The 14,185-nt window shown below is 41.1% G+C and overlaps 1 protein-coding gene across 4 annotated transcripts in view; it reads right to left on the bottom strand.

Moving 5' to 3' along the window:
- Positions 1–14,185, bottom strand: part of tenm3 (teneurin transmembrane protein 3) — a 1,130,593-nt gene that overhangs the window by 95,803 nt on the left and 1,020,605 nt on the right. For all 4 annotated transcript variants that reach the window (XM_078561809.1, XM_078561821.1, XM_078561828.1 and 1 more), the window contains one exon: positions 13,739–13,885. In XM_078561809.1, the coding sequence (XP_078417935.1) occupies positions 13,739–13,885 (147 nt within the window). The remainder of the gene's footprint in view (positions 1–13,738; positions 13,886–14,185) is intronic.

The raw sequence follows: 14,185 nt of genomic DNA, 5'->3' as shown, positions 1-14,185 counted from the left end.
CAATCTGGTAGTTTCTCAATAATTATTATTAAGACTAGGATTTCATTCCAGGTTTTATTAATTAATTGAATTTAAAATCTACCAGCTGCATGGTGGGATTTAAACTCATGTCTCTGGATCATTAGTGTGCCAAGAAGTGAAGGCGTTTAGATCACAGTTGAGATGTCCATATCACAGGGAGAATTGCACTGGCAGTAATTTATATTCCATTGATTTCAATGAAAATTATGGAGTAAAAGTCATTTTATGCAGAAATTCACATAGCTGGGGTCGATTTTGTGGGGCAGCCGGATCACCAGTAGCAGTGGTGAAAGGTCCGCTGAGATTTCGAGGCCCTAGCCTCATTGAATTTGGTAGGCGAGCTATGATGTCAAATGGGTGCCCTAAAGCAGCTCCGAATCCTCTGATCTCTGAAAAGTCTGGAGACACCAGCAGAGGCCTACAAGTAGCTGCCCGAGGGAGAGGTAATGTCAAGGCGGAGTGAGGCCTGGTTGGCAGCAGCCTGCAGTATCATGGTGGAGTAAGGAGGAGCCCTTCTAATGCTTCCAGATCCACAAAAAAAAAATCAATGCTTAAAATCTTTCTGGTCGTTTCCTGACTACCAGTACACAGGAACAAACGGTTTGCACCATAACCTCTGGCCCTGTGCTTCCTAAAATTGTGAAAAGCTCATATTTATGTCATTAAGGCACAACTTTGGGTGGGATAGAGGTCAGCCCCTTGTTTTAAGCAAGCACTTTGGCAGCCCAGTGGTAGGCCTCTCTGGAAGTCACAATGGGTCGATTGTTGGGGTTGAATTGGCATTAGTGCTAAGAAGCTCCTTTTTAGTCCCTTAGGTCCCTTTAACGCTAATTTTCCCAAAGTGAAAACTGGTGCCAGTGAACAGTTGAAGTGGGTTTTTAGAGAGGGGTATCACTGAGTTGGTCTGCACAGACCTAGTTCAGTTCCCCATTTTAATGTTGTATATTTTATTCTTTGTGTAATACTTTAATTTTATGGTGTGGCTTAGAGGGAGGTAGCCAAAAATTGATCATTTGGGAAGCAGAAGAGTCAAAAAGCCTGTCTGGTCAAGGAGAGAGGGGCGGTACAACTGAGGCACGACAGCACCACTGCTGGCAGGAGGGTATAATTACATCACAGCCAACTTGTATGTGTCATTCACAGTGAATGGAGACATAGGACATCACAGGACCAGAAAAATGTATAATAGAAAAAGCTGACACAGGATGTGGATTTTTAAAAACCATAATCACTATAACAGACACAAGATGGTTATATGAAAAAAGTTATACCTGCAAAAATGCGAATGGCTTTCACTTGAACCTCTGGATTTTTTTTTATAACAGAAATAAACTAGATAACTCTGTCACCAGTATTTCTCACTAAGTTACAATATTGCAGTAAATGCATTTGTGATGTAGACTTTATTGGACGGCACTGAAGAAATATCAAGAAAAGACAGACATGCCTTTCATGACCTCAGGACATCCCAAAGCGCTTTACAATCCAATTAAGTTGTGTTAAAGTATGGTCATCGTATTGTAGCCAATAATTTTCTCAAATTGCACACAGCAAGATCCCACAAATAGCAAGGAGATAAATGGCCAGATTATCTGTTTTAGTGATGTTGGTTGAGGGATAAAGTTTGGCCAGGACACTGGGGAGGGTTCTGCTGCTCTTCTTCAAAATAGTACCTCATGGATTCAGCTGAACGAGCCTCATCTAATGAAAATATGACACCTCTGACAGTGTAGTACACCATCAGTACTGCACTGGAGTGTGAGCCCAGATTTTAGGCTCAAATCTCTGGAGTGGAGTTTGAACCTTCAATCTTCTGGCTTAGAAACAAAAATGCTACAACTGCACCACAGTAAACAAGTAGATGCTATAAATAATGGCAGAAGACAACCCAATAGAGCAAGATGAAGAGTGCATCCTGCAACCTTGAAATGCGTTGGCATATTTTAAAGGGACTAAAAATAAGAAATAACTGTTAAATGTCATTGGTAAGCCCAGCAGTGGTCGAGAAGCTAAGCTGAGCTGAAATTGACTGGAGGGTGCAAATGCATCCACTGTCACTCTGTTGTCATATTCTAAGTGAATTGACATGATGTTACTTGACTCCTACTGGGTTAGGGTGCATTTTTATTCAAGACCATATCTTGTATACTATTTATATATGCAACATTCTTGACGCTCACAAGCCCTTTTCTCCCCTCTCCGTGTCCCTCTACGCTTCTCCTCACGGCTGATTCCAGTATGGTAATCACAGGTCCCCATTCACCATCCAGCACTTTGCTAGATTTGCCATAACTCATATCCACATCTTGACAGTGAGCTTCAAAAGTGAGTGGTGGCAGGCTATTTGACTGTGGGATGTATTGCAGATGAGCTTAGTCCTGCCCTACCCCAACATCCACAAATTTCCAGCAGAGGTCATTGGGTAGTGATCATAAGAAGGGAAAACCTGGTGACTGTTTTCCCCTCTGAAACCAAGGCTGATGAAACACCTTGCATACCTGTCCTGGATGAGGCCAGAAAACTCAGCACAGACTGTGAGCAAAATTGGGACTTTGCTAGTCAATGGCACTTAATTATATAAACCTGTCAAGTCATCAGGAGAGCTTTTAACTTTTATTTAATTAAAATTTCAGTATTGAGAGGTTAAGAACATCGATCGCGTCTGTGGGGGGAAAAACAGCTGCCGGGGATGGGGCGGGTCAGCCAAAAGTCCATTGACTTTTGGCAGGACCGTAAGATCCCAATGGCGGGTGGGGCCAGAACATCCTGGCCAGAGTTTACATTTCAGGTTGATGACCTTTCATTGGGTATTTCCAGCATTTTCTGTATTTAGAATGAAAACAGAGACAAGTGCATGGTTGGTGCAGTGCATCTGCACTCTGATTTTGCCTCAGGATTCTGGGTTTAAATCAAGTCAGACTGATGGGCTGCAAGTCCTCCCCTAGTATTCCAAGTGAAACGAGTTGCACGCAGGGAAGCTGGAAAGACGATTGATATGGAAATTTCTAATGTTACACTGTGCAGTCAAGGTTGCTCCTCTGACATTGAGAAAAGGCACCCTGTTAGGAAGTGTACAGGCAACTTTACTCTCTCCACCTAACCTGGCATCAATCTCCACCTGACCTGGAAGTGCTTGAATGAGTGCTGTGGGTGACAACAACAGAAAAATGTTCTATTCATTGTTACCTCACTGAGTGACAAGATATCAGTGCCAATGTAGAGCAAGCAGAGGAAGATCTTGATGATAGGCTGCGGCAAAAATTAAAAGTGTAGTTTATGATTTATTAAATTGTTTGCTTCTTTCCTTCTTGTTAAGACATGCATAGGGTGAAAGCAGATTTAATTGAAGAACTTACCCAATCTGGACGTCTATGCGGAAGCAGAGCAACATTGACTGAACAATGAATCACAAAGTGCGTTTAATATACTAATGCTTAAGTGCAAAATCAATAATGGTGTTCTGTTTAGAATCAGTCCTAATACAAATTTATAAGGCTATGGAGAAAGAGCAAGGGTGAAGGTGGGGAGTGGACTAATTGGATAGCTGTTTCATAAGGTTACCATAGGCATGAAAGGCTGAATGGCCTCCTCCTGCGCTGTACGATTCTTTGTCTCTTTGTTTAGATGTCCTACATCACAGATATGAACTTCAGAGTTTACTCTGATCAGAAAGCATTCTTTGTGTTTGGCATCCTGTGGATATTTGCCAGCCTGATGCAATCATAAAAAATAAATAATTGATATGTATAGTCCCAGGCTGAACTTCAAAAGTATTAGGAAGTACAACTCAGGTACAGTGTCCCGAGTCTGAAGGGGGGGGGAGGAGGCTTTGTTGCAGGTTAGTGTGAACACCTACACAAAGTTATGGCCTGGCACCTTGTTTCAGGTCTTGTTTTACATTGAATTGTAGAGACTATTCATTTTCTCAAATCAGAATGCATCGTTATGCTTTTTTGTAAATAGTTGTCTAACAACAGTGACTACATCTCAAAAAGTACTGAACTGGCTGTTAAGTACTTTGGGATGCACTGAATAATGAAAAGTGCTACACAAATGTAAGTTCTTCATCTGCTGTTTCCTTTTGTTACTGGTTACTTTAAAGTCAATGCAGTTTGCTTGGTTGGTTTATTCTACGGCTCTCTGAAGTCAGGGAAATCACATGTGAGCACATATGGCAAGTGGAAATACAGTGACAAAAGGTTTTGATGCTGGGCTCATGAGACATACCCAGATATTGGATATATGAAGCTTTATGAGTACTGGTATGGCCACAGGTTATAAAATAAATGTTCTGTTTGAGGTCTTTCACAAAATAGTGAAGGAAGCACAGATGGAAAATTGGAAATCCATCATGATATTACAGAAAGAAATGTGTCACTTAATCTTAGGAAATGGGAGGCAGGAATACAGCTAGGTGATGCTGACTCAGTCACAGTGGGTCATCGCTGACTCAATCACACATAAGCCTTACTCTTCGAAATGTGGCAGTTATATTAATTGGTTCCGCTCAAGTAAAACACCAACCGTGTACTAACGGTGGATAGAGTTTGAAATGGTAAACAAACCACTATCTTTTTTTCCTAAAGCCTACTTATTAGTGACATATTTAACACCAAATAATGTTTCATGTGAGCAGCAGTGATTAATGGTAATTGCATACTCTGGCAGGGAAGATTAATGTACTGTACATTTATCTTTGCCAATGTCACTGTTATAGTCAATGGATTAGGAAGTCTGGATTGCCACCCCAATGGGTAAACTGTTCATCTGTTTCCAATTAGCAAAGTGCCATTAACCTACTTCTAGAGGTCTTGGATTTGAACGTGATGTCACATTGCTGTTCTGTACAATTTGTAATGAAATGGTTCCCTGCATCTACAACAGTGACCTAACTCACTCAGTTGAAATTCTAAGGGCACAGGCAGATTTTACAGTTTTACAGTTGGGAGTAAAGCACCTGTGGCTGAATTATAAGGAGAAAATCAGGCCTCCACATTTTACAGTCACCTAATTTAATATTAACTCTTAGGCATACAGCATACAGAATTTCTATGATCTGGGAACTTAGTGGGGTATGATTTACACACAGCCTTCTAAAGACTCAGCAAAATTCACAAGTGTGACTTTACAGTAGTGCAGCTCTTCCTACAGTAATAATGAGTGCACCTATTGTGTCAAGTATCACATCTCTCAGTAAACAAAGATGTTTTGAGAGAAAATTAGAACATAAGAAATAGGAGCAGGAGTAGGCCATTCGGACCCTGAAGCCTGCCCCGCCATTCAATAAGATCATGGCTGATTTGCCCCAGACCTCAACTCCTCTTTCCTGCCAGCTCCTCATAACCCTCAACTCCCTGATATTTCAAAAATCTATCTATGTCCTCTTTAAATACTTTCAGTGATCTAGCCTCCTCAACTCTCTGGGGTAGAGAATTCCAGACATTCATTACCCTCTGAGAGAAAAAATTCCTTTGCATCTCAGTTTTTGATGAGCGTCCCCTTATTCTGTAGCTATGTCCTCTAGTTCGAGATTCCCCCACTAGTGGAAACATCTTCTCAACACCTACCCTGTCAAGCCCCCTCAGAATCTTGTACGTTTCAATAAGATCACCCCTCATTCTTCTAAACCCTAATGAATAAAGGCCTAACCTGTTTAGCCATTCTTGATAAGTCAACCCCTTCATCCCAGGAATCAGCCTAGTGAATCTCTTTTGAACTGCCTCCAATGCCAGTAAATCCTTTCTTAAATACGGGGACCAAAACTGTATACAATACTCCAGGTGCGGCCTCACCAACATGCTGTACAGTTGGAACAAGACTTCCCTACTTTTAAACTCCAACCCCCTAGCAATACATGCCAAAATTCTATTTGCCTTCTTAATTACTTGCTGTACCTGCATGCTAACTTTGTGTGTTTCATGCACAAGAACACCCATGATCCCATTGTGCTGCACATTTTTGGAGTCTCTCTCCGTTTAAATAATATTCTGCCTTTTGATTCTTCCTACCAAAGTGCATGACCTCATACTTTCCTACATTAAACTCCACCTGCCAAGTTTTTGCGCACTTACTTAACCTATCTATATCCCCTTGCAGATTGCTTATGTCCTCATCACAACTTGCCCTCCCACCTATTTTTGTATCGTCAGCAAATTTGGATACATTACACTCTGCTTCCTCCTCCAAGTCATTAATATTGATAGTAAATAACTGAGGCTCAAGGACTGATCCTTGAGGCACTCCACTAATTACGTCTTTCCAACCTGAAAAATACCCATTTTCCCCGACTCTCTGTCTTGTGTGTGTTAACCAATCCTCAATCCATACTAATACATTACCCCCACTACTGTGAGCCCCTAGCTTGTGCCATAACCTTTTATGTGGCACTGTCATGAAACTATTAAAGTATATAATATTTTGGAAAATATTTTTCTTTTAAAGTAGAGGTTTGGTTTGCCAGCTAGTCTGGGTGCTTTGATTTGTGCTAGTTTAAGACGTATATAGAGAGGTAGAGTGTATTTGCACTTTTTGAATAGAGAATTCAAGAAGTGGGGTAAAAACTTGACGCCTATCTAGCAGATACCAAGCAATATGTTTATATACTAATAAAATTGGTACTATGAAAGAGATTTCATTGTTAAAAGGTGAAGTTCAAAGAGGATGTTGATACATTGAGAATTTGAATTCAATTAGTGGTTGTAGGTATAAATTCAGTAATTTCTGGGTGTGCAGGCAGAGGCAATGTAAGATCAAGAGGCAGCTGCAAGCCCCCAACTGACTCCACAGTGAAAAGATCCTCATTTTGAATTCGTAAGGTGAAAAAGCTTTGCCTGGTGTTTGGTTAAGTCTATGGGTTGCTGTTGCCTTGATGGAGATGAGTTTTGGAATTTGTTAAAAGCTATGATAGTTGTAATTTGTAGCCATGTATATCTATTTTAACCTGTGTAAATTAATAAAATGTTTCACTTAGTTTAATGTAAAACCTCAAGAACTGGTGGTCTGATTCCTGAATTTAAGGTCACATCTCAAACATAACATTTTAAATTATTGGTTATGACAGTTGTTTAAGGTTTCCCTCTGGGACTTTTAAATAACTCCACTTTACCAACTGCATCGGTCATAAAAGGCACCTTATTGAATGCCTTCTGGAAATCCAAATATACTAAATCTACTGGTTCCCCTTTTCAACTCTGCTTGTTATATCCTCATAGAACTGTGACAAATTTGTCAAACATGATTTCCCTTTCACAAAACCATGTTGACTCTGTTTGATTGTGTTAAGCTTTTCTAAATGTCCTGCTATTTCTTCCTTAACAATGGACTCTAGCATTTTCCCAACGACAGATGTTAGGCTGACTGGTCTATAGTTTCCTGTTTTTTGTCTCCTCCTCTTCTTGAACAGGGCATCACATTAGCAGTTTTCCAATCCAGTGGGACCCTCCCGGAATCCAGCGAGTTCTGGAATATTTCGACCAATGCCTCCACTATCTCTGCAGCCACTTCCTTTAAAACGCTTGGATGCAGGCCATCAGGCCCTGGTGACTTGTCTGCCTTTAGTCCCATTAGTTTGTCAAATACTTTGTCCTTTGTGGTAGAGACTGTTACAAGATCTTTCCTCCCATTAGCTCCTTGCTTATCTGATATCTTTGGGATGTTTATAGTGTCTTCCACCATGAAGACCAATGCAAAATATTTGTTTGAATTATCTGCTATTTCCCTGTTCCCTGTTATCAATTCTCCAAGGGTCCCACGCTCACTTTAGCTACTTTCTTTCCTTTTATATACCTGTAGAAGCTCTTGTTTTTGTTTTTATATTTCTTGCCAATTTACTTTCATAATCAATTTTCTCCCTCTTTATTAGCTTTTTAGTCATCCACTGCTGGTTCCTAAAAAATTCCCAATCTTCTGGCCTACCACTAGTTTTCTCTGCTTTATATGCCTTAGTTTTTGATTGGATATTCTCCTTGGCTGCCTTTGTTAACCACGGATGGTTCATCCTTCTCATCGAGTCCTTCTTTTTGACCAGGATAAATTTTTGCTGAGCGTTATGAAATATCTGCTTAAATGTCTGCCATTGCTCATCCACTGATCTTCCCCTTAGTCTATTTTCCCAGCCCACTTTAGACAACCCTTTCTTCACACCTCTGTAATTGCCCTTATTTAAGTTGAGGATACTGGTTTGAGACCTGAGTTGTTCGCCCTCAGACGGAATTTGAAATTCTACCATGTTGTGACCGCTACTCCCTAGAGGATCCTTAACTACGATATTTCCTATTAGTTCCACCTCCTTATATATTAGTAGATTTGAAATAGCCTGTTCCTGGGTAGGTTCTGCAATGTACTGCTCTATAAAGCAATCCCTGATGCACTCTACAAATTCGTCTTCCATGTTACCCCTGCCAATTTGCTTTGTCCAGTCAATATGCAGATCAAAATCACCCATGACAATTGTAGCACCCTTCTTATACACCTCCATTATTTCCCGATTTATACTTTGTCCTATTGTGAGGCAACACTTCGGGGGCATATAGATGACTCACACCCGTGACATCTTTCCCTTGCTATTCCTTATTTCTACCCAAACCTACTCCACATCACGATCTATTGCACCTATATCACGAGTCACCACTGCACTGATACCTTCCTTTCTTAATAAAGCTATCCCACCTTCTTTTCCTTTTTACCTATTTTTCTGGATGGGTCAAATACCCTTGAAAATTGAGTTTCCAGTCCTCTGAAGTGGCCGAGCAAGCCCTTTAGTTGTAGTCAAGAAAGTGGCTCACCACATCTTCTCAAGTGCAATTAGGGATGGGTAACAAATGCTGGCCTTTTCAGCAATGCCCACAATCCTGTAAATGAACAAAGGAAACAGTTCCACTATGGACATGAGTGGCCGAATGGCCTCCTTCTGTACCATAATGACTCAATGACACTAGTGAGGACGAGGGGTGCACTTAACGCAAAATAATCCCTCGTGACATCTGAATGTAATGAGATTGTCATTGTTTGGTGAGGGTAGGGAGAAAATAATGAGATTTTAAAATTATGCGATATTGCAGATTTAAATGCATTTTTTTTGTTGTTTAGTCATTGTTTACCACTCAGTCCTATATTCCTCTATTCTTTTTTTCCATGTATTAAATTGCATCTGCTATATTTTCAAATTAACTGTTATTTCTATTTTTCTTCATGTTTCCCATTACAGTGCTGAATGCTATATATCAACCTAGTTAATCACTTCACCAGGACATTGTGTTTAATGAAGAACTCTCAGCATGGTACTAAGTTCTGACTGATGTGGATTTGAGTTTGAAGTTTGCTTTTCCTTATTCATTTTTAAAGGCTTCATTCACTGAGTCTGTTTCATGCATTCTCGATTCCCAGTTTGTCACTCAGATTTGAAGATTTATTGATTGCAAAAAGGAGACTAGCACTGTAAACCTAAATATACATTAAAACTATCCCGGAGTCAATTTCTAGAGTCGATGTATCTGCTCTATTCACAATGCCTTAAGAAGAAGTTGCAATAATCTCATAGGCTCCGTGCTAAAGGAATGTTAAGAATATCATGAATAATACAGTTTGTTCCACTGTTCGTGACACCATTAATATTCCTTTATCTTGTAATGCCCAAAGCTATTCTGACCTTCTGTTAGGATGCTGCATCTGGGAATGGAAAATAAATTGGCTGAAAGATAGGAAGCAGCGCCCTACTTGTTAGAGGAGCAATATCAGGGCCGACAGGGGTGTGGCAGGGGGGGATGTACTGAGTTGAGTGCCTCAGGGATTGTGTTGCGACCACTGCAGCCGTTAATTTATATCAATGGCTTGGATTCAGAAACTCAATGAGAACTGGTCAAATGAGTAGACGATACAAAGCTTGAAGAATCTGAAGGGTGGATCTACAAAACGAATTGGACAAATCTGAAAGAGGGAAGATACAACGGCAGGTGGAATATAATATGGACAAGTGAAAGGCATTCCAGGCTGGGAGAAAAGATAGTCAACACATGTAACTCATGAATGGGCTGAAATAACTTAGTATGAAGTTGAATCAGATTGAGGCATGTTAGTTGACTTGGCCCAAAACTGGTCCAGTCACTGCCGAGTCACAATCAAGAAAGAAATTAGCATGCTGAATTTTACAGCCAAAGTAGTAGGGAACATGATAAAGGTTGTCATGTTGCAGTGCTCTTGTCAGGCTGCACATTTACCACTGAGCCTAGCTTTGGTCACTGTCAACTAAGAGAAGCATTCAACAAAGCAGTTGCACAGGACAGCTAAAGTTAGATTCTCATTCTCAGTCGACTGAGTTGTGAGGTAAACGCTTGAAATTTGAAAGGAGGTGATGAGGAAGGGGCCTCATTTAGATATAAAAGACAGTAAAGTATGAATGAAAAGTAAATGTGGAATGCTGCTTCAAAGGAAATCATGATATCAAGACAAGCGGACATTTGTACACTGGTGAAAGGCCAGTTTAGCTCTCCTTCATACAAAGAGCCATCAAATGACTTCTCAGTTCCATAGCTGAGGTAAATAGGATAACATTAACACCTTAAAATCGGGAGGTGGGGGGCGGGGGGCGGGGGGTGCGGTTGGGGTTGGGTAAATGAAATTTTAAAGATCTCAAACCCAATACAAACCTGGCCAAATCTGGTTCAACGGAGGTGGGACAAGGGCCGGGTAGCAAACCCAGGAGGCAGGTTCTCCATTTAAGTATTATAATAATGGAGACCAACATTTAACCTAATTTACAGTTTACCACTGGTTGGATTGGTTTACCAGGCCTTTTGAAACTTGTCACGTTTCTTTGTGGAGAAGTTAAGTGCCTCTCAGCACTGCTTGTCGGCTAGGAGAAGCAGGAGTGTTTCCCTCTGGCCCTGCAAGCTTACCTCCTTCACTGGAGTCACTCCATTACATGCCCTTCCATTCCAGCTTTGGAATTAGCCTCCCTTCTCCAGGCTCCTCACCTTTGGCTACAATCAACTCTGCAGTGTTTCAGCCCAGCTGGAAGCAAAGCCCACCAAATCAGGGGAAACCTATTCTTCAGCGTTCCAACATCGAAACACTGAACCTCCCCACTCCCCATACCCAACCCCTTACAAAATGCTCCCCAGTCAATATTGGGGTCAGAAACTTGGGAATCATGTAAGGAACCTTTCCTATGTCTGTAACCTCCTTCTGCTCTACAATGCACCACCAACACCAAATTCGATTTCCCTGGCTCCAGCCTCCTGTTCACATGTTTCTCCCTTTGCTTTGCCTTACCTAGCTGTGCCTTCGGCCATCTAGGTTGCACTCTCTGGATTTTGCTTCTTAAGTCTCTCCAGCTCCCTCTTCCCCTTTCAGACCTTCCTCTGTGATCAAGCTTTTGGCCATCCCTCTTCATCTTTCTTTCTTTAGCCTGACATCTGTCTTACCCATGCCTTTGTGAAACATCTTAGGATGTGTATCGATATTAAAATGCTGTTTAAACCAGTTTTTTTTCCCCTTATGGATAGTTGAGTTGCATGGCTTTCCTTATCTGTATGAATCTTGTGACCCAGGGGTTGATACATTTGGGAATCTGTGCCAAGTTAGGTGTATCTATATGTTCTGGATAGGTAACTACTAGCATACAGGCTGAGGCTGTCTAAATACAGAGATAGGAGCCTTTAACTGGCAGAGGCAAAAGCCAGCAATCTCTCCAAGGGTTCTCTTGATCAGTCACCTTTTATCCAAAGTTTCTGCCGATCAAAGTGTGGAAATGGTGTTTGGTCAAGAGAACCTCTGAGAAAATCCCTGGCAGTTCTTTTTCCTCATCAACCTGGGTTTAACACAAACACAACTGTTGGAGACTTTTGGCTAAATATTTCCGACATTACCTCAGTGACTGCGCTAGAAAAGTACACCATTGGCTGTGAAATGTTTTGGGATGATTTAGGGTTATGAATGCTGCCAAATATGTGCAAGTTCTTTCTGTCATTCTTTCTTCTTCGAAATATGGATCAGGCTTTCAAGAAAACATATAGTAGCTGCTTAAAAAATACTTCAAAGTAATTCTAACTAAAATGAAAAGAAGTTAGCAGCCAACTCAAACCAGCTACTTCGGAAACCCGCATTATCAATTGGAGTTGGGGGGGTGACTTGCCACACACACGTCAGGTGTGCAGATTGTATTTGTGTTGAACTAGTTTCCAAATTAATGCTTTAGTCAAGTGCCTTGCTGCAAACAATGTTTACCACCTAGGATCATTTGTCCTGGAAAACCCGTCAACAATCGAGTCAGCATGGGAAGCACAAAGCAACGTTAATCACATGGAGAAAAGAAATACAATAATAAAACTTCAATTCACAAATGTTGAGATCATTTTCCAAAGAACTGAGTAGAAACCCTTCAGAGATTGACCATTTTTAAACAAAGTGGAGCCCTTCTTTGATCACTTCAAAGGTGGGCAATTCTGGTGCAAGGATCAGGTCACCCTGTTCATTAAAATGCATATTTTAGAGCTCCCCTAAGGGTCAGAAGATTTCCCAGTGAGTACCTGGGCAATGGTGAGGGTGGGCGATCCCAGCTTTGATCCACGTTTTGAGCTGATTAAGCTGATTTCAGCTTGGTTTCTGGATATTACACACAGCTTTAGTATATATGACTAAAGCAACAGAGATCCGTGTTCCTCATCACTATTGAGAGAATGTGCTGGAAACATTTCTGTGGATGGTGGATGAGAGCAGGACGAGGCTTGAACCGTCTGTCAATACCCAATGTTAATTTTTAAAAATTTGTTCGTGGGATGTGGGCGTCGCTGGCAGGGCCAGCATTTATTGCCCATCCCTAATTGCCCTTGTTCAGAGGGCATTTAAGAGATTGATGTAAGAGTAATGACTGCTTTGTTACAGGATTAGTTGTTGATCAGTGCCTATGGGAACTGAACTCAATGAAGGATTTCTGCTGGAATTAAGAGAAATTGTACATTTATGCACTGCCACTCATGGGAATGAGGACTTGGCTGAACAAGAAGAACTGCATCGACTTGGACTGGACTAGACGATTAGGACTGGAATAGACAGTGAGAATTGCACTGGACTGGAATATTGACACTCGACATCACTGGTAAACTGGAATTGGAAAGTAAGGCTGACCTCTTTGACTCAATTGATTCTTAACTTCAACAGAATGGCATATCTACACGTTGAAAAGGGGGCCTAGATTTCAAGTGATTGGCGGAAAGATTAGAGGGAAGATGAGGAATTTTTTTTTCACCCAGGGGGTTGTGGGGGCCTGTAACTCACTGCTGAAAGGCTGGTATAGGCAGAAACCCACAACTCATTTGAAGGGTGTCTGGATATGCACCTCAAGTGCCGGACCTGCTGGGCTACAAGCCAAATTCAAGTGGGATTAAGCTGGGTGGCTCGTTTTTCACCTGGCGCAGACACGATGGGCCAAGTGGCCTCTTCCTGTGCTGAAAACTTCTGATGATTCTATAAAAGATTTTGCTGCATTTTTGCAAAATCCTTTATTTGTTTTGGCTGTGAAATTGTATTTGAATTGTACATTGCTTAATTCAATGATTAATTACATCTGTTTAACATGCACGAAAGGCTCCAAAAAGTATCAAGCATTATTCCGAAGAAAGAATCAGTGGGCAGTAAATCTGTATAAATGTTTCATGTCATTCGTGTTAACCTTTGTTTTCAGGCATGGACAGCTGCAAGGGTTGAATATCTGTATTCTTACCTCCTTCGTTGTCCTTGCTATCAGAGCAGGCAGTCTCCATGGCAACGTCGCACCCGGCTCCTCTCCACCCCATCTGGCAAACACAATGCCAGCCATTTTGGTCAAGGGTACACCTTCCATTACTATTGCAAAGACCAGGGCAACCCTCTGAGAAAAGAATACAGAGAATAAATACTAAACATAATGCTCTGTTGCTGTGTTATGCAAATAAAACACTCATGGAGGATCACCAGCTACAAGCCTTTTATTGAAGCACAGATACCATAATTTCACATGGATAAACTGTACCCTTCTGCAGTAGAAACTATGAATATTTGTTACTCTTTGAAAGGCACAAACAAAGCAGAATCATTGAATGGTAATTGCAATATTATATCCAAATGTGTAATCTATGCATATATAGTTGGCTGAAGGAATATGAAAAAGTCAGATCTTGATAAAAATGTT

This window comes from Cetorhinus maximus, chromosome 2 (genome assembly GCF_964194155.1).
Source record: "Cetorhinus maximus chromosome 2, sCetMax3.hap1.1, whole genome shotgun sequence".
In the NCBI taxonomy this organism is placed as follows: domain Eukaryota; kingdom Metazoa; phylum Chordata; class Chondrichthyes; order Lamniformes; family Cetorhinidae; genus Cetorhinus; species Cetorhinus maximus.
The sequence above is the reverse complement of the archived record's forward strand: the minus strand, read 5'-3'. Positions and strand labels throughout refer to the sequence as shown.